Source organism: Accipiter gentilis, chromosome 18, assembly GCF_929443795.1.
Source record: "Accipiter gentilis chromosome 18, bAccGen1.1, whole genome shotgun sequence".
Lineage (NCBI taxonomy): Eukaryota > Metazoa > Chordata > Aves > Accipitriformes > Accipitridae > Astur > Astur gentilis.
Window position 1 is genome coordinate 21046122 of NC_064897.1, and position 27440 is coordinate 21073561.

Genomic DNA, 27440 nt, shown 5'->3' on the forward strand with positions numbered 1-27440 from the left:
GAACGAGGACTTTGAAATTATAAATCATTGTCCCTTCATAAAAAAGCAAGGATACTTTGAGATCTAATGCACAGATATTATGCATGTTTTGATATTATAATCTACAGAAAATATCAGAGGTCAGAGTTAAATGGCTGCCCATGAAGGAATTGATTTACAGGATAAAAGACAAGACATGATTCTATGCAACTTCCATGCATAACGCAAAACTTGCTAAAGTAATTGCTAGTGTATTGCTGAAGTAATCAGTGTTAGGGAACTGATTTTACTGCAATCCATTAATCAGGAAATTGTAAAACATAGGTTGTTAAAGCAGCATTCACACTTTACACTAGCCCTTTTCAAAAGAAGTTTCCTGCAACTTTTGTTTAACTCGGCAATCATGACTGTCGTCTTATTTTCTACATCCTTCCAATCTTTTCAACTAAGCACATTCAAGGAGACTTCAAACAAAGCTTGCCGGGTTGCAAAGACAATCCACCTCTGACTTCTGCTATGGGGTCTGCAGGGAATTTAGTTGCAGGAATGATAGTTTGCATCCTTAGATACAATAAATGGATGCTGAAGATTTTGTGAATGGTGTCTTCTTCCTGGGGGGATGGGTGGCCAGATGTATTGAAAAGAAAATGGGTAGGTAAAATTACATTTTTTAAATATATACACAAATTACAATAGCATCTTTTTACTTTCAAATAGATGTATTAGGAAAGACTGCAGTAATGTAGGAACCTATCTGGGCTATCACATTTTTGGCATGCTACCAGATGATGATTTAGTAATCAGGCTGGTCACTCCGTTTCCAACTCTCAAGATCATGATCATTTCAATATGATCTTATGCAGTGGGCACCCATTTCAGTCTGCCATATCAGATGAAGTCAGAGGTAAGAGTGTGTTGCCTTGTTTGCCATTTTTCTCCTTAAAACAAGTGGAAAACCAGCCTGTTGGGTTTCTAGCTCAGCTTTCCAATATGAACCTGTAGGTCTCCGAGACAAAACAGGGCCGCTCAAGCAGCTCTGAGGGCACTCCTGCAGTCTTGTGCACATCCCAAGTTTTGGATTTGTCTTTTGGATTTATTACAATGAAAATAAAAGCTTATATGAGCAATTTTCAAAGGCTAACCCCATCTTTTGCTCTACCAGAAAAGCCGCTGAGGCTTGCTAAACCAGGAAGAGAACGGGACAGTTTGGTATCTGCTAGCCCCTGAGAGACTGGCTGGCTGTGCTGTTCCCAGGATATTTCTGAAATGGGATATATGGCTGATGATGGTATAGGGGCTAGGGTGGTAAGATCACAGTATGTAGGTGACTGGGAGAAGAAAAAGCCCCGGAGAACTGCTGGAGACAGTTTTCGTAAGAAACCGTGGTGGCTGCATATAACTCGCTCCTCTGCTTGCTGCAGTGTTAGCTGACTTTCCAGTCCTGCCTGTCTGCAGTGACCCAGAGACCTTGCTGCTGGTACTTCCCCCTCCGGGCCTCAGAAGTAGAGGTTAATATTAAACAGGTTGCTGGGTAAAATGGGAGCGGCTGGGAACAAAGAAATCGCCATGGCAAATTCCTACTGCCTGCTGGGAGCTGGGCCCCCGCACCACCCTTGCATTTTCATCTGTGAGTGATTCCTACCCGGGTTACCAGCTCCTCTGAAACCTTTTCTCTCTCAGGGGCGTTACTACAGAAGGCATTAGGGAAATGAGAAGCTCCACATTAATTTTGTCTCACTGGCACGTCTGTCTTGGGACAGTATTTCCCTTTCCCTGTGTACCTGATTTCTAAGAGTCTATTAACCTGCAGCAGTTCTGTGAGCTGGAATTTGCTTATTGGCGTTTCTCTGTTGTATCCAGGAGATGTACTAAGGACATGCAGATACATATGGAACACACTTACTTAACTGTTTATTTTACCTTTCTGTGAACTATGGTGCCTGGAGCTGGCTGTCTTGCCAGGGCTGCTATGCAAGGCAATGCTCTAACCCACACAAAGGCCTGATGAAGTTGCTCTTTAGTGATTTAGTCTGTCCTTCCTTAAAGGCTTACATCCTTGTACTTTTATCAGCAGACTTCCACGATCGTTCCAATGGTTCCAAAAAAACTTTCCATACTATCTTAATGGCTTGGTGATAAAGTATTTGATTACTTTCTTTTTTTCCTAATAGGAAGTATTTTTTTCTCCGGCTATTTCTAACAGAACTTAAGACTGAGCACACAAACCTGGTGCGGTTTTTGAACTTCTTACGTTTCAGTGTTGGAATCAGGTGTGGAAAACGCTTCCTTTTTTAAATATGAACTTTTTAAAAACAGCTTCCTGATTCTCACAGCTAAGTTTCCCATTGAACATCCTGGCTTTCTCATAATATGAATTTGTGGAACCAAATTTACAAACTATCCGGCATTGAATACATATTTACAAACTGTGCTGCTGATCTCAGGAAGGAGTCTATCAATGCTGCATAAAGAGCCTAGATCAAGGTCTTTATCTGATTCCAGCTCCATATCTTGGGTGAAGGTTGGTCTTATACAACCAACCATGTTAATTCCCAAGAATTAAAAGTCTCTGTGTCCCAACCTCTGTCCACCGAATCCTGTGAAGTTCAGCTTTCGGCCGTCTTTTTTTCTGACGCATACCTTTACCTTGGTTTGAAGTCTGTTACAATCTGTACGTAGACTTCACTGCCTTTTACTTTAGAGTTCTGTTTGCCCAGGTCACAGCACTGCATACTCCAGAAGGCGCCAGCAAGTGCATTCACATTACTTCATTTCTCAGGTCATTCGGGGGCACTTAAGTTATTGTTTCAAGGCAACCTGGAAACCTCTTCCGACGTCTCTAGTGCACTTCCTCAAGTCCTGCCATCTCGGCATGGCGTCCTACTGTCTACTTTTAGAACAAAGTCTTAATTTCAGTATCTTCTGAAGTGACTGGCAACTTAAATATATTTAATACATTTTGAAATAGATGTGCAAAGTATCAGTAACACTGCATTGACAGACTCCTCCCTTCGCCTTGCCCCTGCATCCCTGCTTCTCACTCTGCCTTTTCAGGCTGTGTCTAGTACTTGGCTTAAGACTCTTGGCAGTAGGAAGACAAGGGCATGATGCAGAGCAGGCAAACAGTAGGTTCACGAGCAGGATTTATTATGGCAGAAGGACGTCGTGTTTCTCGGCCCAAATTAGCAGCACCGAGCTCTCCGGTGGCCTAGTGCCAGTTTTCGGTCAGGGCTTTCGGGGTGCCGCCGGCTCGCTTTGCTCCCAACCCCCTCCCCGCCCGCAGCCGGCGCCACGTTGCCGTTCCGTGTCCTCCTCTCCAGAGCAAGGCCCGTTTCCCGTCCCTGACTAAGCCAGCCCAACCGGCGCAGCCCAGGCCGGCAGCGGGGGCGTCTCTGAGGGCCCCACCCCGTCAGGCGAGCGCTGCCGCTCCTCGGGGCCGACTGTGGGGCGAGGCGGCCTCCGAGGCCCGGCTGCCGGGCTCCGCCTGGGCCCGGTCCCCGCGGTGCGGCCCAGATGCCCTTCCCCGGGCCGCGACCGCAGGCCCCGGCCCGCCGTTACGTCGCTGAGGCCGCGCGGGGACAACGGCAAAAGGGCCGCGCGACGGTAACGCCCGGCGCCCTCCCCCACCCGGCACGTTCCCGCCTGGACGTTCCCCTCCACCAATCGGAGCCGCTCGTTCGGCTGGGGAGGGGCGGAGGGAAGGGGCGGAGCCGGCGCGCGCCTCCAGGCACCGCACTACCCCTTTGCCGCCCGGCTCGCGCTCCTCCCCACCGCCGCCGCCGCCGCCGTCGCCGCTCGGCTGCGCTCCGTCCGTCCGCCCGCCCGGCCGGCCGGAAGGATGTGCTCCCGGAAGTTCCGGTGCTGCTGCTGAGTGGGATAAACAGTAATGGCGGAGGCGGTGGCTCTGGGAACAACGGCGGGCGCCGCGGCGGCGGCGGCAGCGGCCCTGGGAACATCCGCCGTCGCGGGAGCGACGGCCGCGGCCTTCGACTTCGCAGCCGTGCCGCCACCCGTCGTGGGGCCGGGAGGAGGCGGCTGGACCAAGCAGGTCACTTGCAGGTACGCGCTGTCGGCAGCCGGCGTGGGGGGGGGTGGGTGGGGGGGTGGCGGTCGCGGTCGCGACCGTCCCCGTCCCCCTCCCCCCCCATCCCGCGTGGCGGCGGCGGCCGTTTCCCTCAGCGCCGCTCCCTCAGCCCTCCCCTCCCCCCACGGTCACGTACGCGCGGCCGCAGCGCCCCCTTCCCCCCCCCCACCCCCCCCCGGCCCGCCCCGCCCCGCCCGGCGCCCCGGGGGAGGCCTGCGGCAAACTGCGCAGCTGGCCGGGCCGGGCCGCGCCGCGCCCTGCGGCGGCCCCGGGCGGAAACCGGCCGCGGCGGCGGGACTTGTGGGGGATGTAGTGTGGCGGAGACGGCGGCGGCGGCGGCCCATTGCCGGAAGTACCGGCTGGCGTCGAGCGCGCTGCGGGCCTAGTCTGCCCGAGCCGCGGGCGGGGGCGGCGCGGGCTGCGGCCTTTCTTCTCGCCCTTGCCTTACGAGAGGGTGTTCCCTGCGGCTCCGCCGTGCAAATCGCGTGTGGCTACCGTCCCCTCGCCTTCCCGGAGGGGTCGGAAGCCTCGCTGGCTCCTTATGAGGTGCCGTGGGCCACTTTTTATTGTGTGAAAATATGCCCGCAGTGGTCGGTGTGAAGGAGACTGTAGAAGGGAAGTCCTGTAACCGCGTTCCAGAAAATGCGATAAAGCAGGAAGTACCAAATTGTTTTAAGCTCTTGCCCGCTTGAATTAAAATTTTAAAATGGAAACGAATTCGTGATTGATATAGCAAGTATTACTTATTAAACCAGAGAATGGGAATAAGCCGTGATAGGCTGCAAAATGTGAGGAGCGCTGCTACTTGAGTTACGTTGAGATTCCGTGTGCTGCGTCATTTTCCATTTGTATTTTCCTTTAAACTGTATTTCTGATAAATCTTTTATATGGCGTTATGCAAATCACACTGCATGTTGTAAAGCTTGCCAGATGGACTATTTTTAAATTTACACTGCTGCTCTGTTTGCAGGCTGAAAGGAATATAAAACGGTTTTGTGAATGTAGAAAGATATTACTTTATAAGAAGCATGTGGTAATCCAAGATTAGCATTAAGGAGCACCTGATCCTTTTTTTTCAATGATTATTTTTATTTTTTTATTTAAATAAAATCGTGAATTACGTTTAACCTGAATATGCTTCTGAGTAAATACTTTTCAAGTCACTTGGAAGCAAAAAGGAACATCCCTTGGGCAGAAAGGGAAGAGGCTCTAGATCTTGATGTGAGCTCCGTCTCTATTCTGCATATTTTTCCGTTTGTGCCAATTGCAGATTGAAATAGCAGTATTAAGAAATGTTGCTTGGCTTTCACAGGGATCTTCCTTGCTGTGTCTCTCTTTTGTGCTGTTAAGTATACCCTGCAGTATTTAGCACGTTCCCGTTAACTGTTGATCACTGTTTATTTTGGTTAATGCACTGTTAACGTGGCTCTCTCCCAGTACTTCTGCATACAAAGAGTCTTGCCTATGAATAACCGGGTTAATATTTGATGCATGGCAGTTAAACGTAGGCCTGTGACGAGGAAATGACCAGGTGTGATGCTTAGCTCGGCTTTTGGGTGAGCTGCAAGGGTATAGGTTAGTGCTCCCTCTATGCAGATTGCCTCGTAATTTCTGAAAATCGAAAGGCTCAATTAGATGAAATGGATTGGTGAGATCTCTCTCTCTCCCTCCCTCCCTCCCTCCCTTCCCCCCCCCCCCTCCCCCCAGGTAACAGGCACAATAAATCAATTTATTGAAGGCGGTGACTGCCGTAGGAGTTTGTCAGTGTCATGCAGTGCAGTGAGTCTGTCTAACGACCATATTTATTTACAAACACAGGACTAGTGGGAAGTTAAAGCTACTTTTTTGTAAGGGTTAATGTGCTTTAATGTGAGCTTAAACAACGAGATGTGGGCTTTAGACCTAACGAACCTCTCCATTCTTTGTTCTTTTTGACAAATCCTCCTAGTTATCCCATTGCTTGCTTGCTTATTGTTTATTTTTACTAGGCCATTCAAGTTGTAGACAGAGTAGCTTTCCTCAGACTTGAAAGTGAAATTAACATTTCTGACTTGAGCTTCTGGGGATGTGTGATAAGAATTTTGTTTTTCTAAGTTTGGTTTCAATAGGATGTATTCCTATTCAAGAAAATAATATTTCATACTATTAAATCTTGTTTTAGCTTCGTAAATGAGCCTGAGGTTTTAACTGTGAGATGAAGGGGTTGAATTTTGCAATGCAGGGTTTTAATGTGATGGGTAGAGCAGTTTCTGTTTTGAGTAACAGAGCACAATTCTATTTGTTTGTAGGCTTTATTTGCTTGAATCTTCATATAGGTGACAGTAAATGCTGCCCAAAAAACTTCTGGGAGATAGTAGTCCCTTCAGTATAAAGACTTAGCACTTCATGGCTGGTGAAGGAATACTGCTGTTTTATCATAACTGATAGTTTTAGAATTGGTAGAATAAGTTCTTGCTGCTCCTTCGAATACCTGATATGATAAATTGGTTGGTTAATGAGTTTTATTATTCCAGTGTGATATCCTTGGGATGGATGATTGATACCTCAGAGTGAGAGAGACAACGACTAAGATGAAGGACTTTGATTTTTCCTAGACGTCTAGTTTTGCAAATGTTACCCTTCTGCTTTTCTTGCATCTAAATTTAAGAAGTCTCAGGGTGAAATGTAGGAATTCATCATGTTCCTTAAGAGATGATAAAAAATAATTTTCATATATTGCTTCTATGGTTTAGCAGTTTTCAATGCTTTTGTGGTGTGTAATAATGTATAATATTTTAATCTGGAATAAACAGCAGGGGAATAAAACTGTAACTCTTAACTACTTTTTATTTAATATTCTGATCTTTTTGTTATTGATATGTTTGAAATAAGAAAAAGAATGGTGGTCCTTGCCAAGTTTCTTTGTCCTTCCAGGTTCAGATGGATACATAGTTTTATTGAGAAGTAGTATAACCAACATTGTTTTCCAAAGACTTGACACTGTGAGCTCCAGATACTTGTGTTTTCCAGATGTCATGCAATAATAGTTCAGGTCATCAAGTTGATGTAAATAGATTACATTTCATTTGTTTGTTTAATAACTGAACATAAGTAAAACCCTTAGCAACTAATTGGTGTATTTTGAGAGTTGTCTGTGTGTTTGTATCTTTGCTGCTCTTTCGGAAAAGAAAGTCTTAGTGGTCTTTCAATGTAAGGAATCTGAATCCGTGAAGTATGCCTCCTTCATTCAGTGGAGCACTAGTGATAAGGATAACGTGTGGAGTGCAAACTTCTTAGCAGCCTGCTTGTATTGCCCCTTTCTTAGCTGCTCTGTTCTGGATTCCCCACTAGCTTCGTGCTGAAGGAGGTTGTGGAGAAGAAGGGACAAGCAGATAAATGCTATTAAGACCTACTTTTTTTCTTTTCCTTAAGGTCACTAACTCATGTAGAATTTCATCAGCCACTCACATGGCTGAACACCCACGTGCTGTGCTAGAACAGGGTGCCTGGCCTCTTCTCTGGGAATTGTCAGTCTCTGTATGGCACCTGAAGAAGCTAATGACTGCAGTTGGCTATTATCCTCAGGTTCCCTGTCTGCCAGTCATGGCAACGTCTCAATTTTTGAAGGAGGCCTGTCGCTGGGTGTGGCATTCTAATTCAGCAAAACCAGTAGTTAAATAAACAAAGTGGGGTTACCTGAAAGCAGAATTAAGTGGCCTTGAAGTAGGGAACAAACCACACCTGAAAAAGCAAACCCACTGCAAGCTTCAAAAGCTATGGAAAGAAGTATTGCATATTGATTTCACTAATAGGATTACAGGGGTAAAGACTTAATATATAGAAGTACTAGCTTCTTTCAGATGCTTCCATGTTCAGGATTTTAGACTGCAGTTATATGTGTTTAACACTGCCGTGTCCTTTTGATAAAGGCATTGCACGTTCTTTTTCTGTAGCCTATGGAAAGTAATAGAAGCAATATTATTCTAGCAGTGGAAAACAATCTTCAGTAGATGATTACACTTTAAAGTGTCATGGAAATCAAGGTCGTTGAAACCTGGATAAACTTGAAAATTTTAAGTATTCTAGTAAATCTATTGTAGCACCGTAACATCTGACCTCTCTCCAGTGGTTGGAATTCCAGGGAGTTGGAGACATGATTTGCTTTATGGCCTTGGGCAAGTGTTTCTTCTATACAGTTCCAAAAAATGCCCACTGGATCTTGTCTACAACTTGAGACTTTTGGATGTGCAAAGCCTGATTTCTGTGACTTTAAATACCCTATGAAAATCAGGATGTGCTATTTTGATCAAGGCATCGGTAACTAGACATGAGTTGAAATGTTTTTCAGTGATAAAATGCCAGTGCAGGCAACTACTACTTCTCCGTGGTTGTTCTGTGTGTTGGGATCACTCATGTTTTGTACAGTCATGCAGTGAACCGAACTGGGGAGTTGATCTGGGTTTGGACCCTGATGAGTTCTCTGGTCTGGTTCCCCATGCAACCTCACCAAATTACGCTCGTATATCTGAATAGGGAAGAAGGAGAGGGTTGCTGCCAGAGTAAGTGCTTTTTTGGATCACAGCATCATAGATGCTCAGAGAAAATCCAGCTACATACTTGTCTTGATCCAGTTTTACTTTTTCAGATGAAATTTAATGTATTCTCTGGGTACTTGACAGAATGCAAATTTTGGATCTCCTTCTACATGTCACTGAGTGAGGCAGGTAACTCGTGTATTTCTCAGTTTTCAAGGAACCTTTTTTTCCTGTAACCAGAAACAAGAGGCTGGTATTGCTGTTGTGTAAAGCTACAGTTAAATTGAATACTTTGTGTGTGTAAAGATATTCTCCAACAGAAGTTTTGTTACCTTTCACCAAAAGTAATGCACTGTGTTTATTTTTTGACATTACCAAACCATCTTTTAGCCAAACACAGCAATTTAATGTGTGAAGTGTTAAATTCTTTGTGACCTAAAAGTAAAAAACCCTATCTCTCATCGGTGTGGGGGGGAGTTGGTATAATCCTTAGAGAAACACATTTTTCTCTCCTCCCACCCCAGCCTTCTTGTTCAAATGAGGCAGAGCTTGCTGTGTAGGATTGCAGGCCTTTAAAAGTAATGTGTGAATTAAATTGAGCTTATGAGTGTTTCAGGTTTGGGTTTTTTCCCCCTTATAGCCTGCCATCTTAATGTAATAAATTGTGACAACTTTCAGAATTATGCAGAATCTGTATTTGCAGAGGATTTTCTAACACAAGCTGGGAAAGAAAGAATGGCACTTGGAGCCCTATTTCCTCTGTCTAACAAGCAGTGGGAGAGCCCAGTTTTGAGGCTTACATGTTCAGGGTAAGTTATGTTGACCACATACTTCCTGATGAAAGTCCTCACTTCAGGCTAATGCCTTTCTCTTGGTCACTTATTTCAGCCATAGTGGTGTCCCAGCGCTTTGTTGGCTTAACTAGCAGCGTGGCTGTGCAGTGGGGCTGAACAGTGATCTGATCTAGATTAAAAATAACGATGGGGGCAGTAAAAGGAATGTCAGGTTACATCTGAAGCTCTGTTCCCTGATCTGAGTCAGCAAGTGGCTATGAAATTGCGTGCCCCAGCAGGTGGGGGAAGCAGTGCTGTGTGGAAATAAGCAAAGGGTGGAGATAACAGTTGTTAACAAGAACAAACGTTTAACAACCCGAATTGTTTTTTACCCTATTGGTGTGTGACTCTCACTTCTTAAAAGCAAGCCAGAAATTCCAGTTATGTTCTGGTTCCACGACTTCATGGGTTGTTCATTTTTTTGCCTTTGAGGTGGGTTGGTTTGTGGGTGGGTTGTGGTGGTATGTTGGTGGTGGGGGGGGTGGGTTGTGGGTTTTTGGTGGTGGGTTGTTTTTTCTGCCTTTTTTTTTTGTTCACAGTAGAGAGTGCTGTTTATGGAGTGGGGGGGGGGGGTTTGTTTTGTTTTTGTCACATCCTATTCCTGGTGTGTGCTGGTATAGCTGTTTGTGCAGCCACCTGGCAAACCTGACTAGGGTACTTGTCTCTCTGGGGAGAATATCCTGCAGAGCAGCTACAGTGTACAGACAGGTGATTGTTTTGAGTGTGAATTGCAGCCTGATGGCAAGTGTCAGCTGGTGGTTTATAAAACCACTTTAGTTTTGGGGGGGGGGGGCTGGGTTTTTTTGTTGTTGTTGTTCTTAGTACTTGGAGTATACCACTGGTTTTGCACATGGAAGGTTATCAGCCCTCTTAAGACTTGCCTCAGGTTTTAATAGATCCCTAGTACTGGGTTACAAATGTAGGTCTGCTTATGTCATTTGGTGAATTGTTCACTTTGATTTATCTGACATCTTAAAAATACAGCAGACTACCTATGCAGAAGTTCATGCAATTCGATGAGTTGACACCTTTTAAGTCTAGGAATATTGACTTGAACGTGCTGTTTTGTGAAGAGCTATCCTAATCTTAGTTTGGGCTGCTGAAAGATGATCCTTCTGTCTCTTGTGCTGGCTGTACTGCTGTGTGGCTGCACAGCCAGCTGGTTGGAGGACCTGATTCTTCTGACTGCATAGGTGTGGTAGTACCAGTGCGAAAGTGTCTAACAGAACAAGGGACAGGACTGCTCCTTTCAGCAGCAGGATAGGTTTAGAAGGGTATAATCTGCATCTCAATCTTCCCTGAAGTGGTGTTTTATAGGCAAGTGAAGAATTTGTATGAGACTTCAATCCTAACAAATTTTTATTGTTTACCAGGTCCTGATATTTCCAATGAGTTCAGAGTTTGCAACTTGCTTGGTATCTGGGACCACTGCTTATCTTTGTAAACTGAAGTGATGGTAAACATGTTGATGGATTCAGTTCTTATATAGTGGTTAGTTTTGTTTTGGTGTTGGGTTTTTTTTTTGTTTTTTTTTTTTTTGGCTAGTACTTCTATGTTGATTGGCAAAGATGTACTTAAACTTGTATTTTCAGTTGTAGTTTTGATGTGGGCATAATGAGTCTGAATAGTTACAGTACTTTAAAGAAGCTTGTGTCTTCTAGGTTTAAATTTCAACTAAATGGAAAATCACTGTTTGGTTTTCTTGAATAGCTGAATTTGAGGATGCTCAATTAACCTCGTGTTATATGACATGCTGAAATTCAGTAAACTGCCCTCAAAAGCTTTGAAACTCTACTCAATACTTCCAATATAGGCAGCACAGTACTGAAGCAGAGTGCTTCTACTGAGTGTTTGGGTCCTATGGCAAAAACTAATGAGTATGTTTTGTCAAATGCAATTATCCATCATAAACATGTTTTGCATTCTTGGAGAGGAAATTACTTTTGAACTATTTACAAATTCAAAATAGATTTAAGCCGTCAGGAAAATTGTTTAGGGTGTGCCTGATTTTGATTTTTGGGTTCAGTGGTGGGCTTCTCTAAGGTTTTTGTTGGTGTCAGAACACAGGAGCTACAAGTAAAATTTTGTCCCCATCTACTTTGTCCAAGACTCTTCCTTCTCTGTGTCATAGCCCAGGATAAAGTTTGCTTTGCGCATTTTTTTTCAGGCATTTGTAAGTATAAGTTCCTAAATGTGCAGTGCAGTTCACTGGAACAATTAAGGCTTCATCTTCTCTCAGATGTAATTTGTATTACAGTTTATACTGGGACATGGTCCCATGAGTTAGTGGTGTTCTTAATTCAGCATAGCTTGATTTATAGAATAACTTGTCATCCAGATACTTTTACAGCCTCAGTGCCCCTCCTTAATTCACAGTAATCTTCTGTGTTGCAGATATTTCATGCATGGAGTTTGCAAGGAAGGAGACAACTGTCGCTACTCCCATGACCTCTCCACTAGTCAGTCTGCCATGGTGTGCAGGTATTATCAGCGAGGATGCTGTGCTTACGGAGATCGTTGCAGGTAAAGAAATGCATTTGACCATCTTGTAGGGGAGTAATTTCACTCTAAGTCCTCGAGTAGAGAGCTCACAGAAAGGCAATAAATCTTAAAGTGTTTTCCTCTTTCATGGCAACTTCAGAAATCTGTAAAAATAGCTTCTTTTCACAAACTGCCTTCTCTTGATAAATACTATGTTGTTTGCTTTGCTATGGAAATAAATAGCAAAGGCAAGGCAAGAAGGAAACTGGTAAAAATGCTAGTTGTCAGGGTGTGGGGGATTTTTTGTTTGTTTGTTAATAACAAGAGTATATAAAGGAATTGAAGTCTGAGACTACATTCAAACTAGCTGAACTGATGTAACTGAGTTACATTTGCTGAGTGGTCATAAAAGCCTGAACAGGTAAGATTATATATATTTTAATATTTTTTTTTCCTGATTGTATGTGTCTCTTCAGGAATTGCTACTCTGACACTTGAACTGCCAGTTTGGAAAAATAACTTGAGTGTAGTCATGTAGGTTCTAAAATACTGCCTATGCAAAATGGCCCTATGTTATGAAAACATAATATGACTTAACCTATACCCCTGAAATTATTAAAAAAAGTGTGAAGAAAGGAAACTGGTGCTTTCCTAGTGTAGCAAAGCTTTACAAAGGCTTAGGGATGTTTGCATCATCTTAAGTTCACTTTATTAAAATTTATCAGGAGTTTTAACATTCTCTTGTTGCAGCTCTAATGCATGATTAAATATTTGCATGGTGACTTCATATGGTAGTTCATAGTTAGCTTTATTTTCATGTTTAATATATGGTTACTATGTATAAGAAAGATAACAAAAATAAGCCTCTCTGTAGCCTTGTATGTGCCAGTGTTGCTTTCTTGACCATGTAGATCAGTGGTCCCCAAACTTTTGATCGCGCACCCCATCAGTGAAAAATTTTTGAGCAGCCCCCCAATGTACATATATTTATATATCTCTACTACTGTACTAATACGTTATGTACAATATAAAACGTACATGTTAAGAAGGATGTACTAAAGATGAAATAAACAATGCTTTATAAATATGTTAAGTCCTAAACAATTTTTGCTCTCACTAAAAGCATTATTAGTAAAAATATTTTTTTACTGACACTAATGTTGATTGAATATGCTTCATTATTTTTTGAAATCTTAGTTTAACATTTTGTAATATGGCAATTTCAAGGTCTTGTTCTAAGTTCAGTTTATTTCAGTACTTAGTTTTAATGGCTGTCATAGCTGAAAAAGATCTTTCACAAAGATATGTAGATCCAAAAGGAAGAAGTGTTTTGTTGGCTGTGCTTACTAATGTGTGATACCCATTTTCCAATCCCATCTACCAATTGTGCAAAGATTTTTTGTTAAAATTTGGTTAGTAAATTTTCATCATCGCCTGATGTCAATCAGCTGTTCTTGCAGACTAATTGGAAGGTGTCGCATTTTTATATTTTTAACAAATGGGTCCAAAACCCACTGAAACTCTTTGGAAGATTTTTTTAAACACGTTGGAGAATTCTGTTTCCAGTTTTTTTAAGTGTACAAGCTATTAGAGTTTTTTATAGTTGACATGCGTCATTTTTGGCAACAAAATTGCATAATGGTGGAAATGTTTCAGAACAGCCATTTTCAAAGTGTTGTCTCCATGCCTCAAGTTTCTTTCAAAAAGCAGTTACTTGTTCTTAAAGCATTGGCTTTACCTTGAAGAAGGGACAGATAAGAGTGTGTTTATTTTTTGGAGAATATTTGCTAGGTAGCATACTACTGACAGCCACTTGTCATCACAGAAGTGGTCAGTAAATATGGAACACTTGTCTCTTTGTGAAAGAAAAATGCATAACTCAGCTTTGGCAACTTTTAAGTGCTTTACCACAAGATAACCAGCAAACCTCTGTGTACAGATTTTCATGGTTGCTCTCTATCTCATAACAAAGTGTTGTAAAGATTGGACTATTTAAAGGTCTTGTTTTTTTAAAAATTAACTGTATTGATGACACTCTGTAGCACTTAGTGCACTTCTGGCTCCCATCTTTGCCACAATATCTTACGTGTGAACCATGCAGTAAATGAATTTCTGGTGTGGTACTATCTCTTGTAACCTTACCCTGGAACCTTTTTTTTTTTTGTTGGAGTCAAAGCAGCAGCTCCATCAGTGGTTTACACTTGGTTACAGTTTTTCCATAAAACATTGTTTTTATTAAAGAAGTAACTTACTGCTGAGAGTACATCTCCTCCAATACATCTTTTTATTTATTTATTTATTTATTTTTATTTTTTTATTAAAGTCATTTGTTGAGAATGTATCTCTTCCGGTACATCTGTTCTTTAGTGGCTCACAAAAAGTAGTTCTTCGTGTATTTCGTTATTGAAACAGAATGTAGCAAATGTCATAAGCTGAGACATGTTAGAAATGCCTGTACTTTCATCCAACTGTACAGCAAGCTTCCCACACTGCGAAATTTGTTCTAATGCTTGTTTCTTCGCATCTTCAGCAGTGTTTTCTACGTGTTTCCCAACAGTATTTGCTGACAAAGGACTGTGTTTTACTTTGTCACCATATTGTTTTCCATGCATTATTTCAGTCATTTTTACCACAGCAGGAAGAACAAGTGGTCCAATGGTATGTAGCTTTTTGTCTTTTACTATTATATAAGAAGCCTCAAAAGAGGCTTCTAAACCTTTACTGTGAAGTTTTGTAAAGTACTAGATTGAGTATCGCATGACTTGAAACCTCTCTGAAAAAACTGTAGAGATTTGTCTTCATGTTCTGGATCTTTAGATTTTAAATGTCTTGCTAACTGTGAAGGCTTCAACCCACAATAGACACTGAGGGCAAGGTTCACCATTAATAATAGTGGATGTAAATCCATATTTCAAGTAGTTGTCTCGGTAATCTCGATTTATTTATTCCCCCTGCCAAGTTCTTTCAGATCTGATTAGGCTGGCATTGTCTTTACCTTGTAATGAAGAGCTCGTGGTAGGAGTAGAAGAAGTGTTAGTTCTGACATTTCCTTGTTGTCTGTTTGTGCTCACATTATCAGTGTTGTTATCAGTCCACAGTTTATTTGCAGGAATCTTTTTAAGCCACTTGTTTGTTTTGCCAGTTAATTTAGGTAAAATAAGATAATATAATCTGTCAGTCCATTTAATTGGGCACAAACAAACTGCAATGTTTTGAAATATGCTGAAAGTGAGTGAACAAGTGGGGGTGCCACTGTCAACCCTGCTGCATGGTGGAACACCTGCTCCTCCTTGAGGACACCTCGTGCATACCATATGTGGGACCCTCTGACATACAGACCCAGTGAGGACACCGCTGTCAATCTGTGTGTTAAATATTAGTAAAACTTAATTCTTGGGTTTTTTTAGAAAAAGGAAGTATGACAAGAAGTTCTAGTATTTTCTTCTTGCACCCCAGTGGATTGTCTTGCGCACCCCTTAGGGTGCATGCATACCACTTGGAGACCACTGGTGTAGAGGTCTGAAGTTTTGACTTTTAAATTTGTGCTTCATAGCTTCCTTAGGAGTTCAAAGCTGACATTTGGTTGGGAGCATCTCTTTAATATGCAAGAACCGTGAGACTTTGTTGTTTTCAGTCTGACGCAAGGTAAATGAATCACAGTTGCTTAAAAGTTTTGTATGATCTCCAAAAATTCCCTCCCTTTATTCTTGAAATTAGTCGGCAAATATCTAAGACTTAAAAGGTACACCTGTAATTTATTTTCCCACGTAGTCTACTAGTTGCTGGAAGACAGATTTTTGAGGGAAATGGTGCTTTCCTGTTGCTAGTGGGATCAAAGGTAGGGCTCAAAGTGTTCCAAGCATAATTTTCCACAGTAAGTTGAGAGAGGCATTAGAAATAAGTAAAATTCAACATAAAATCTGAATGAGGCAAGATGCTCAGTTACAGAAAAGAATCACTTATTTTGGTGGAGATCTCTGGAGCTATGCTGAAGGCAGAGCCAGCCTAGGTCAGGTTGCTCAAAGGTATTGTCCAGTCACGTTCTGATTATCTGCAAGGATGAAGATCATGCAGCCTCTCTGGGCACGCGTTCCAGTGTTTGACTACCCTCACAGTGATATTTTTTTTTTCCCTAACACCTAATTGTAACTTATATAATTTTGGACTTTTGTCTACTGGCTGTCATTGCTTACCTTTGACAAGACTCTGGCTTCATCTTTAGTGTGGCTTCCTACGAGGTAGTTGAAGACAGCAATATCTGCCCCTAGTCTTCTCTTTTTAAAGCTGAATGAACTAATTTATTTCATTCAGTAATACTGCACATGCATAATAGGTATGTGACCAATTTTGGACATAATTGAAGTTCATTCTATGTAAGTTAAGTAAAAATTGTGCATGCCTGCTCAGTTTCCCCAAAAATCATGGATTACCTTCTGTTTCCTTAAGCAGTGCTGACATTACAGAAGTGAAAGCGCATCTCTATAAAGGGTCATTAGTGGCTTTCTCTTTCAAGCCATTTCTAGGTCCTCCTTCAGAATAGTGTGCTTGCATATTAATCAGTTTATTTCCAATACCTTGGGCTGCTTTATGGAGGTATCTTTTTGTGAAGAGTTGACATGATGTGTCTCAACTGTTTAGATATGAACATACCAAGCCACTGAAAGAGGAAGAAGTGACTGATGTGAATCCAGATGCAGAAGTTTATCCCTCAGTGTCCTCAGACTTCGCATCACTCCCTGAAACGGTTGAAGAAATTATTGCTGAGATAGAAGATGAAAATATAGATCTGGCAGCTGCTGGAGTAGGTGCTGAAGACTGGGTGAACGCTGTAGAGTTTGTCCCTGGGCAGCCATACTGTGGACGTGGTAAGCTAATCATGGGATAACAGTAAATTTCTGTCATGGGTCAAGAATTTATATGTAGTCCGTTTAATGCTTTTGGTTTTGTTGAGTACAGCTATTCGTATTTATTTATCACTTCATGTGACCTGTCCTTAACTTATGTTTAAATTTTCTGATGTGAATAGTCAGACCATTCCACGTCAGTTACTAACTACTGCTGTCCTAATGTTCTGAAACCAGGTATACTTAAAAAGACAGTCTCTGTGTAACTGGCTCCTTCTTTTTGTGGCTCTGAATGACTTGGAGAATCTCCTTCTTTGAAGTTTAGTTTGCATATGTGATGGGAGAAGAAAATATTGGCGATGCAATTAATATCACTACTCTGGAAAGATATCTGCTGCAGTTGTTTTGGGTTTTTCTTGCAGTCTCTTAAAGGTTTTTTTGGTGGAGGTACGGATTACTGTAGAATGAATGGAAGCCTAATGCTTGCTTTCGTGAATCCCATGGCAATTCAGACCACAAGCTGAAAATCATTTATTTTAGTTGCCTTTCTGAGACTTGACTTTTTGTTACTGTGACAGGTCATGTTGAGAATGAAATTGAAGAAACTCATCATATGGACCAGACTGTTTAAGTAGCATACTTGTCATCTGCTTTCCCTGCAGAAAGATAGCCCAAGGACCTAAAATTTAAGTGAAAAGTAGGCTGAAGGTGTTTACTTTAGCATAATTTCTAATATTTGGCTCTCTAAAACTGAAGGCTTATGGCCATGAGTACTCAAATAATTGTCTGAATCCAAAATAGACACCTTGCATCCAGAAAATTTTGAAGTTGTCATACAGTGCTCAGATTATACTTTTTGTCTCCACAGCACTACTCAGTCTCAGATCTGAAAAGAGAATTACCTTCTCAATGTTACAGGGTGCTGCTGGAGCCTGCTCTGATCTGATTTGAGGAAGGGTGAAGAGGAAAGGAATGGTCAAGTGACATTAACATTTTGGTAGTGTTGTTGAGAAGTTTGATTATGGAATTGTTTGGTGAATCTGTGACTTGGGTATAGTCCAAAGGAATGAAAACTTGTCTTCTACCTGTTAATATGTCACCTTACTGTCATAAAAGATACAGCTTCTGTGTTTAAGATAGAGGATCCCCTTTGTTAAATCCATTTAATCAGAATAGAATAATTTAGATTGGAAGGGACCTCTAGTTTTCATCTAGTTTATTTCCTGCTCAAAGGAGGGTCTGCTATGTCAGGTTGCCAGGGTCTTTGTTTATTTCAGTCTCTATCCTCAGACGTGTTCAAAATGCCATAACCTTTTGGCAGCTTTTGCAGTGTTTGACTTCTTCCACAAGGAAAAACTTTCCTTGTATGTGATTGGATTTTTTCCCTGCCTTGGCTTGCCTTCTGTCTCTTGTCCTGCACACACCTGAGAAGAGTCTGGCTTTGTGTTGTTTGTTGGTTGTTTTTTTTTTTCCTTTCCATTAAGTAGTTGAAGATAGCAATAAGATCGCTTCTTAAGCTGAACTAGTCCACTTTCCTGTCTCTCTTCATGGGCTTCAGCCCCCTTAAGGTCTGCGTGGCCCTCCACTGGAAGCATTTTGTCGCTAGTTTGAACAGCCAGAGATCTTTTAAATACACCTACTCCTTACAGGAGAGCTGGTGCTTTCTCCTAAATTCCTGAAGCGTAAGAGCATTTCATTATACCTTTAACTCAGTTTTACTGAAGCAGTTCCTTTTTCTAGGGGTCAGGCTTATTTTTCGTGGAAACTTGTGGCTGCCACAGATTAAGTAACATTCTTGTCTCTTAATCTTGTTTGAAATTCTCTGTTTTGTATCCTTTGAAATTTGATGTATTTTAATGTACAAACATACTCAGCTGTTTCTGTTCTGAACAGCGCTACATGATGCTAATTCCCATGGTGACTTCTTAAAAGCTGCATTTTGAAAACTTTATTTTTCTGGAGCCATTGTCTTTATTAAGCTATAAAAAGTGAAGAACCTTGCTGTAGTGATCATGAACATGTGTGCACGGTTCCACAGTATACGCTTTAAAGCCTTACAGATCATTCTTGTCAAATGCCTGGAGAAATGTACAGGTACTTGGAAATTTTAAAATGGATCCTATTTCTCAAGATCAGCTAGAAGCCTGTGTTTTGTCTTGCAAATGCTGAAGTTTCAGGGTTGGCAGCTTAACCATGTGTAGCTTGGGCTATAATGCTCATCTTTTACTATGAGACAAGACATTCTGCTAATGCAGATGATTCTCTGATTTGGGACTAGACCTGATATCTTGAAGATGACCTCAAGGCCTAGCAAAGAAAATACTGGTGATTCTTCAGATACTCACTTGTTTGATCTACAGATGCACCACATTTCTGTATGTGTTTTGCTGTTACTGCTGCTAGATGTTCTGGAATAATTGAGGGAGAGTGGAAAGGCAGAAATATAGGAAACACTTTGAGTTGGGTGGCTGTTTCCTGCTGCTACAAGATGAATGTATTTGATGCTACAAAGTGTGTCCTGGAGTGAAAGCAGGTGGTGTGTGAATTGAAGGTAATGAACTAGTTTTTTCACTTGTATGAATTTAACCCTGTTGACTGTGAAATGGCAATGAGAAGATAGGGATTGGGTCCACCTACTGGAGAATAGTGGTTTTGAAAATCGCAGACAATTGTAGAGAGTAAATGTTGCTCTATGAGGGATGTTTGATTCGTAACTACTGAGGCAATGATGTCTTGTGAGCTTCTCCAATTTTGCTTTCAAAGAGGTAGCAAAATTGTAGCAGATACAATGCAGTAGATATAGGAGATATGCATGCAGGGCTTTAGGTTATGGAAGCTAAGATATTCAGAAGTGAAAATACTAATTAATTTTTATTTCATAGAAATACAGCTCTTGCTGAGGGGCAGTGCTGGGACAGCACAGAAGACTGGGACTGGAAAACTAATGTCAGTTTTAGCATGTTTTTCCCTCTCCAACCCTCTCATAATGTAGAAGTACCCAGAGCCATTATTAAAGGCTGACATTCATAGATCTGTATCTTCTTGTCTAGATGTCTAGTCACTAAGATCTGGTTGTACTTTTTTGTGCAAGTATGGTATTGTGGACTGGGCTGGAATTTAGTAGCTGTACTGTGCTTGTTGACATAAGTAGTTGGTGGTGGTGGCTGCTTGTTTGTTTAAAGTGACAACTCTATACTTGTTTTGTTCCAAGATGTGAAGTTCTGCTCTCTCCTTTCATGGACCAGCATAATAAATAAATGGGTTTCTAAATCAGTCTCTGGAGGGGTAAGACTTCAAAGGCTTTATTCTCAAAGAACCTCAAGTAATAGAGTGGTTTTGGGTTTTTTTTGTTTCTGTTTTTTTTAAACAAATAAAACCCTTTTGAATAAAATTTTGACAAAAAATACCCTTGAGAGGAGTGTAGGTGACTAGAAATTTTTTCTGTTAGGAGCTTCAAATGTGCCTCTTCTTTCAAAGAATGCATTTTCTAGGGATATAGGATTGCCTTAAGTAAAGATCATCTTCCCAGCCCCATTAAAAGTAGTACTTTATCACTTGTTTCCTTTGAAACTCAGCTGCATTTGTCTGTCTAGTAGGCTTCTGCCCATCCATGCTATGATCTACTAAACTCTCCTTCCTCAGTAAGGGTCAAACAAGATGTCAGAAGTCATGTGAAGCAACTAGGTAAAAAATCTGTAACAACATTAACTAGAAAAAACACTGGCAAAAATGACAGTTGAGGGAATAGAAACTGATTGGTAGGTGTCATTTTTGTTACTTCTTTTGGAAGTGGAGATCATGGATTTCAAAAGGGGGGGTGGGGGTGGAAATTTCCATTAATAAATACAAATTTTCATATTATGTTCAGCTACTCAGAAGAGTAGGTGGAGCCTACTATATGGCTACTTGTTACTTTTCTTGGTGCCGGTTTACTAGAACTCATGGGGAAGAAGGGGTAATGAAGCTTTTTTGGTTGGAAATCTCTTAGTGAAAAATGAGCAGGTTGACAGTTGACTTGCTACTTTGTCACTCACTTGCTTTTTGAAAAGTATGTTTCTAGCAAACAGACTGATCCAAGATCAGTGTGAGTGACCTCTAATGTCAGAGATGGTTCAAGAAGCAGACTTGAACTTACTTTGAGAGCCAATATTTTCCTATGCTAATCTTCAATATTTGCTTATGCCCCAAAACTGTGAGCTCTGAGGGACCTACTTTTTCTTTGCATGTCCAGAATCTAACAGGCTGATACATGCTTATTGTATCTCTTTGCTCCATGGGGATGAAAACTGAGCGTGCAGCCTCTGATTTTTTTTTTGAGGAGTCTGTCCTTTACTTTTACTGATCCAAGTATGCCTTTGATAGTTTTTGCTTACTCCTCCAAATCTAGTGCTCAAATAGCTTATGACAGTTACACTTTCTTATAGCCTAGATGACTTTTTACTCTTGTAACAGCTACTGGTTATGTAAACGAAGTCCAGTTGCTGTTCTTCCTGGTGTTTATTCTGAATATAGTAATGCTTTCTTGTCCTCCTGTGTTTATTATGTCTTCAGTTTCAAACTGACTGCTTTTGTCTTATAACTTAGTTTATCATCCTACTTATGTAATTATCTCAAAAGGCTGTTTGACTTGCGGTGACACAGACAAGCGTATGTTCAAGAGGTACAGGGAGAAGTGTTAGGCAGTAGCTGTCTAAATGGGGAGGAGAAATGATACAGATTTCAGTTCAGTTTAGAATTAGGTAAGGGAATTTACTTAAGGATTTTGCAAAACTGATGGCTAGCTTAGAATGCAATGAAAATATTCTGAATTTCAGTTCCTTAAAGCTACGTTTACATGTCTGACACCAGATATCTGTTTAGGATAGGCTTTTTGGCAAATACCTGGAATCAAGTTAGTTTGGTGAGAGGTGTGGACACAGCTTTTGTGTCTGTCATGGAGATGCATGGGAGCTTAGAAGTGAAAGTCTGTTATCCAGGCTGAACAAAAACATGCTAATTAACCTGCACATAAGGAACTGCTGGTGTGGTGTTTCCATACTGGTGTTTTGTTATGCTGGATATACCTTTTATTGCTTAAGCTGTGTAATTTCTGGGAAAAAGCCTGTTGACTTTAGCTGATCTGAAATTAATTCTCAAAGCAGTGATAGATTTGTAACCATATTAACTGTTGCTGAACCAGTTTTTATAAAAATGTACTTAAGCTGCTGAGGATTAGCGAGATTTTTTCCAGTGCAGACTTAGGCTGTAAACGGATCTGAATCTGGCCACTGAAACCTTGATAGCTTTAGTCTTGTCTGGGTTGAAGGATGAAGAAATTGGTCATGCTTTCTTGAGTGGAAAAATAACTGTTAGTTCAGGTTGAGGGTATGTGAAACTTGGACTGAAATGAACCTTAGTTGTTTTTATTGTTCTCTCTGGATAACTTGAGCAGGGTTACCCAAAGATTACTTTGCATTAAAACAGTGTATTCTTGCTCCCAGTGCTCTTAGTCTGAATTTATTGCTTACTGTCCTTAATTTTGTTTCCAGCTGCTCCTTCCTGCATTGAAGCACCCTTGCAGGAAATGGTGATTGAGGAAGAATATGAAAAGGAGCAAGTAGATGTGGAGATAAAGAAGGAGCTGTGCCCCTATGCTGCAGTAGGAGAATGTCGTTATGGAGAAAACTGCGTGTATATTCATGGGGATGTGTGTGATATGTGTGGACTGCAGGTCTTGCATCCAATTGATGCTGCACAGAGATCCGAGCATATAAAGGTAAGCAAACAACTGCCTGGTGTTAAAACAGCTCTAAGTTATTGCTTCCTAGCTCCCCACAATCACTTGTCACTAGTTTCCTTTCATTTGAAGGTGCATGCAGGTCAGGCAGTGAATGAAATTCCTGTTGTAAATTGGACTGTTTCCTGTCAGGGCCATATTTAAAAGCAGCTGGGTTTCCTTATCTGTGCTGGGAGAGCAGTCTGCTTAAAGATACTAAAGCTTTGTTCTTTGCCTAGTAAAACTGGATGGTCTTTTAGATTGCCTTTCTCATGTTTAAAAGCAATGTCTGAAGAAAGGAATTTGAACTCTGTATTGATTGTTCCCCTCCATCTGAGCAAGTTTGGCTTTTGGATAAAGATTTTTCAGCTTAATCATACTCCATTCATTATGCAAAACAGCAGGGTAAAACTGAGCTTGAAAACCTGCTTAGAGTTCACCAGGTGACCAGTTGTCTCTGGAGTCGTTTTCTTTGTCTCTCCTTTTCAGTCTTGCATTGAAGCTCACGAGAAGGACATGGAGCTTTCATTTGCCGTCCAGCGTAGTAAAGACATGGTGTGCGGAATATGCATGGAGGTGGTGTATGAAAAAGCTAATCCTAGTGAGCGCCGCTTTGGGATCCTCTCCAACTGCAGCCACACTTACTGTCTCAAGTGCATCCGCAAGTGGAGGAGTGCTAAACAATTTGAGAGCAAGATTATAAAGTGAGGCACTTTCCCATTTCGATTGTGCTTTGTTACTGTGGAAGAACTTAGTAACTTGTGACAACTTGCAACAGACTTCCAGATGTAGAGTGCACAGAGACTGCATTAAATGCGTACTAACTTTAGTTTGGAAGTGAAATAATTGTTAGGGATAACATGTACACTCTGATTTGGTTAATATGGATTAAGTTTGCAAAACTCAATGGTAGAAAATAACTTTCATTTACTTAGTAGCATGTTGTCCAGTGGTTACTGTTTGTGTCTTGGACACCTAGCCAGGAATCAGAAAACAGATTAACCAGTTCAGAATGTATGCTTAATTCATTACCGCCCTAGTTCATTAATCAGTTGACAAAACATTTTTCCATTGAAAGGCTGTTCTAAAAAAACGAAGTTCCAATCAAATACAGAAATCAAACGAAAATAAATTTATTTAATTGTAAAGAAAAAGGAGTCTGAAGTGTTTTTTTAAGCTTTTCTGAGACAAGCTGACCAGCTGCCATTGCCATTGAGTTCTTGGAGAGTTTAGGTTATCTTCATGTGTAAGAGAGAGTCTAGATTGAAAAGCTCATACAGCAAGTGTGTGGGTACAATACATCTTTAAAGATGGATATATGTGCCATGACTTGTAATTTAGGAGAGCAAGCGCCCTGTAATGTGGAATTTTGCAGCACAGTCTGTTCATTCCCCAGGTCCTGCCCAGAATGTCGGATCACATCTAACTTTGTCATTCCAAGTGAGTACTGGGTGGAGGAGAAGGAAGAGAAGCAGAAACTCATTCAGAAATACAAGGAGGCAATGAGGTATGAGCACTGCAGCCTTTTGTCAGGTTGAGACTGCAGAGATAAAGGCACACCTGGAGAAGAAGGGTGTTAATGTAAAGCCCTCTCACACCTCCTTTCCACCATCATGTGTGGAGTGCGTCCTTGCCTATCTGCCCACAGATGCATGCAACCACACAGTCGCAAAGCTATTCCTATTTTCTTTGACCTCAATCTTTCCCTTCTATAAGCAAAACGCTGGTGGTGTAGCCATAAGGTAGTACAAGCTTGTGCACTGCGAGCCATCAGTGTCCCTATGCATGCATCGACCCACACATGTGTAATACATCATTTCTGCGCGTCGGTGTTATACTGACAAAATCCCTTCAGCTCCAAATGGTACCTGAGATCATTTTGGACTACAGGTAAATGCAGTTCTGAAGTCTGGTTGGGGTCTGCTGTGAGTAAGGGTTGCGATATTTTCCTTTCCAGCAACAAGCCATGCAGGTATTTTGATGAAGGCCGTGGGAGCTGTCCATTTGGAGGGAACTGTTTTTACAAACATGCCTATCCTGACGGCCGCCGAGAGGAGCCCCAGAGACCCAAAGTGGGAACATCAAGTAGATACCGGGTCAGTGCTGCTGGTTTTGTTTTTTTTTTTCCTTTCTATATAGAGAGAGTGCAAGAGGAGTGTGTGTTAATTCAGCTGCTTTGAGAAGAGGACAGGGAAATGTTGACACTTTTTTTTAACTTCTGATAGACCTCTGTAATGGTGAATTTGAAGGAGGCTGTAGTCTAAAGTTTGTGAATGCTGGAGGCCAAGACGGAAAGAGTGAATTTTAAAAACTTTCCTAGTACACCAACATACTGAAGTAGAAATGTTGGGTAGCATTAATAGGGGTGTGTAAGAGTAAATTCTACTGGAGGTCAGTGTCTCCCTGAAAGAGAAACATGGTTTCTTGCATGTCAGGCAGTATGCTGGGGGGGGGGGGGGGGGGGCTGAACCTTGTCAGCCTCTGAAAAGACTCCTACCTTGTATCGCTTGGTCACCTGGGGAAATGTTTGTGTTCCACTTGCAGGCCCAGCGGAGGAATCGGTTCTGGGAGTTCATTGAGGAGCGAGAGAATGGTGATCCATTTGAGACCGATGAGGATGAGGTGGTGACCTTTGAGCTTGGTGAGATGTTGCTTATGCTGTTGGCAGCAGGAGGTGACGATGAGCTAACGGATTCTGAGGATGAGTGGGACTTGTTTCATGATGAGCTGGAAGATTACTATGACTTGGATCTATAGCACCTGTCAGTGGAGTGTGGACTGTCATCTTGGCTTCAGGCAGTAGCTATTACCTGTGGTGTTGTGGCAGTGCCTGTGTTTCTCCTAGGCAGGCCAATCAATTCCAGGTGCTGTTGTAATAACTTTTACCCAGGGTCTGTCTCTTCCCATCCCCTCCCACCCCAGGAGTGTTGTTTTTCCTCTGTTTAAACAAATAACAAGAAATAAATCTTTAAAATGTTAGTTTTTGTAAAAATGAATTTAACTGTCAAACAGTTAGCTTAGGTTTGTTGCTTCATCTGTGTACCCAACAGAGTTCACCCAGTTCCAGGGTTAAAGTGTTTACAGGACTTCCACACTCATTTTGAAGAGCCCAGATACAAAAATGAGCAGTGGCCATGCAGTGGGGATGTAAATTGGCTGATGGCCTTTCTTCTGTCTTTGTACCAATATTTCTGACTTGAGGCCAGATACAAATACTCTCTTTCTGGCATCAGCTCTGTTCCAGCCCCCTCATGTACACATCTTCATTTGTGATTTTGGTCTCTTGTTTACTTGCACATTACTATTACTACTGTGTAACCAGAACCAGGTGTGAACGTTCTGGGTTTTTACTGTGTTTAGCATGAAAGGAAAATGTCTTTGTGAAAGGAGAACTCTCTATGTGTATATACAGATAAATGTAGAGTTGGACCTCAAGGATGGGGAGACTCTGTAAGTTAAAAATAACAAAACCATCTTTCATCCCCTCTTGGTGCATGAAGTCTAGCCTCCAATTGGACATGAAACTGGTTTAGTGGTCTCAGCCCAGTCTGTGGCAGCGATCTTAACTATCGCTTAACTTAATAGATGGCACTCCCTAATACACCAGCTCTCTTTCATGTGTATGATTAGGGTTGTCCAGGAGCAGAAATCCAGTTAGCCAAGGTGGGGTCAGAGGAATACCAGAGAGGCCCCTTTAGCTTTATTGCTCTGTAAGTTTTAGAACTTGGTGTAACCACTTAAGCCGTGAGCTTTACTAGGGAATTGCTGTGCCTGTCAGCTGGTTTGAGGTACATGTGCCTCTCAGCATCTGAGTTGGGCAGGTTGCCTGGTAAAGCTGTTGAGTTTATGTGTGTTACTGCTTACAAAGGCAGTCATGCAGTTTCTGGCTGTAATTTGCATTGAGAAATTACTTTGCCACCAAAGCCCCAGCACAGGAATTTTAACCTTGCATTACATTATTGCTGTTTTTATTGACTTGTGGATGCCCCGTGATCTGTTCTCCTGCTGCTCTTGTCCCCTAGACTGCCTCTCCTTTCACTTTTAAATGGAATGAGAAATTGTTCTGAGGTCTATAACGTATTGTTTTGCAGCTGCCTTTTGTAAGAAGCACTTTTCCCAAATAAAAAAAAAATCAAAAAAATTAAACAAGAAGTCTGTATGTTCTTTTAAGTTTGAAGCTTCTGTGTTTCAGCTTGATTGATTATTTTTGTGTGTATTTCTGTAAGTATAAAGGCATTTATGTCACTTATTCTTAACTCCTGCAGAATCGTTTCACGCTAATACGGAATTTTAACTTAGTTATAACCTTTCCAGCAAAGAGCCTGTAACGTAAGGAACACATTCTGAACAGACAGCTGAGACAATTGAACTGTTGAAGGAATATATGGGGCCATTAGTGGGAACAGATGTGGCTTACTTTCTCAGAAGTAAGTTGTGCACTATGGTATTAATTTTATTTGTTCAGGACAAAGTCAGTTGCAGTACATATTGTATTGATAGTTTCCTGTCATAATGCTGTTTGGACAGCAAGTCCAAGCATTGCTACAGGCCCATTCCTGAGAATCGACATGCTGCTTTAAGCCTGTGTGTTCAGAAAGAGGCATTGTTCTGCAGAAAAATTTGGCAGTAAACTACTAGAAACATATTCAGATGCTGAGGGATATGCCTATGAAAAATTTAACTGAACAGTCTAAACCCATCTTTGGGTTGGTTTGGTTGGGTTTTTTTCAGAGGCAAGTAGCAGAGGGAGAAAAGGATTTGAATGTAACTTGCGCAAATGACATTTAAAACTGACAGGGAGAAACAGAAAAAATGAAAAGCTTTGAAGTAGAGCTAGCTTTTTCTCCCCTACACAGTGAACATAAGTTGTTAATATCTTATTGGAAGGTTGCATTCAAACATGAGTTTCACAAAGATGTGTTCTGGTAAGATGGAAGAAGGTGATAAATT

General features: G+C 41.5%; 1 protein-coding gene across 1 annotated transcript; it reads left to right on the plus strand.

The window, feature by feature from the left end:
- The first annotated feature begins 3787 nt into the window (after positions 1-3787).
- MKRN1 (makorin ring finger protein 1) lies at positions 3788-26642 on the plus strand. The gene is made up of 8 exons (XM_049821751.1): positions 3788-4038; positions 11805-11933; positions 16530-16756; positions 22264-22490; positions 22980-23194; positions 23887-23997; positions 24448-24586; positions 25035-26642. Exons 1-8 carry the CDS (start codon positions 3866-3868, stop codon positions 25245-25247), a joined length of 1434 nt encoding a protein of 477 aa, XP_049677708.1. The 5' UTR covers positions 3788-3865; the 3' UTR covers positions 25248-26642.
- Positions 26643-27440: the final 798 nt, after the last annotated feature.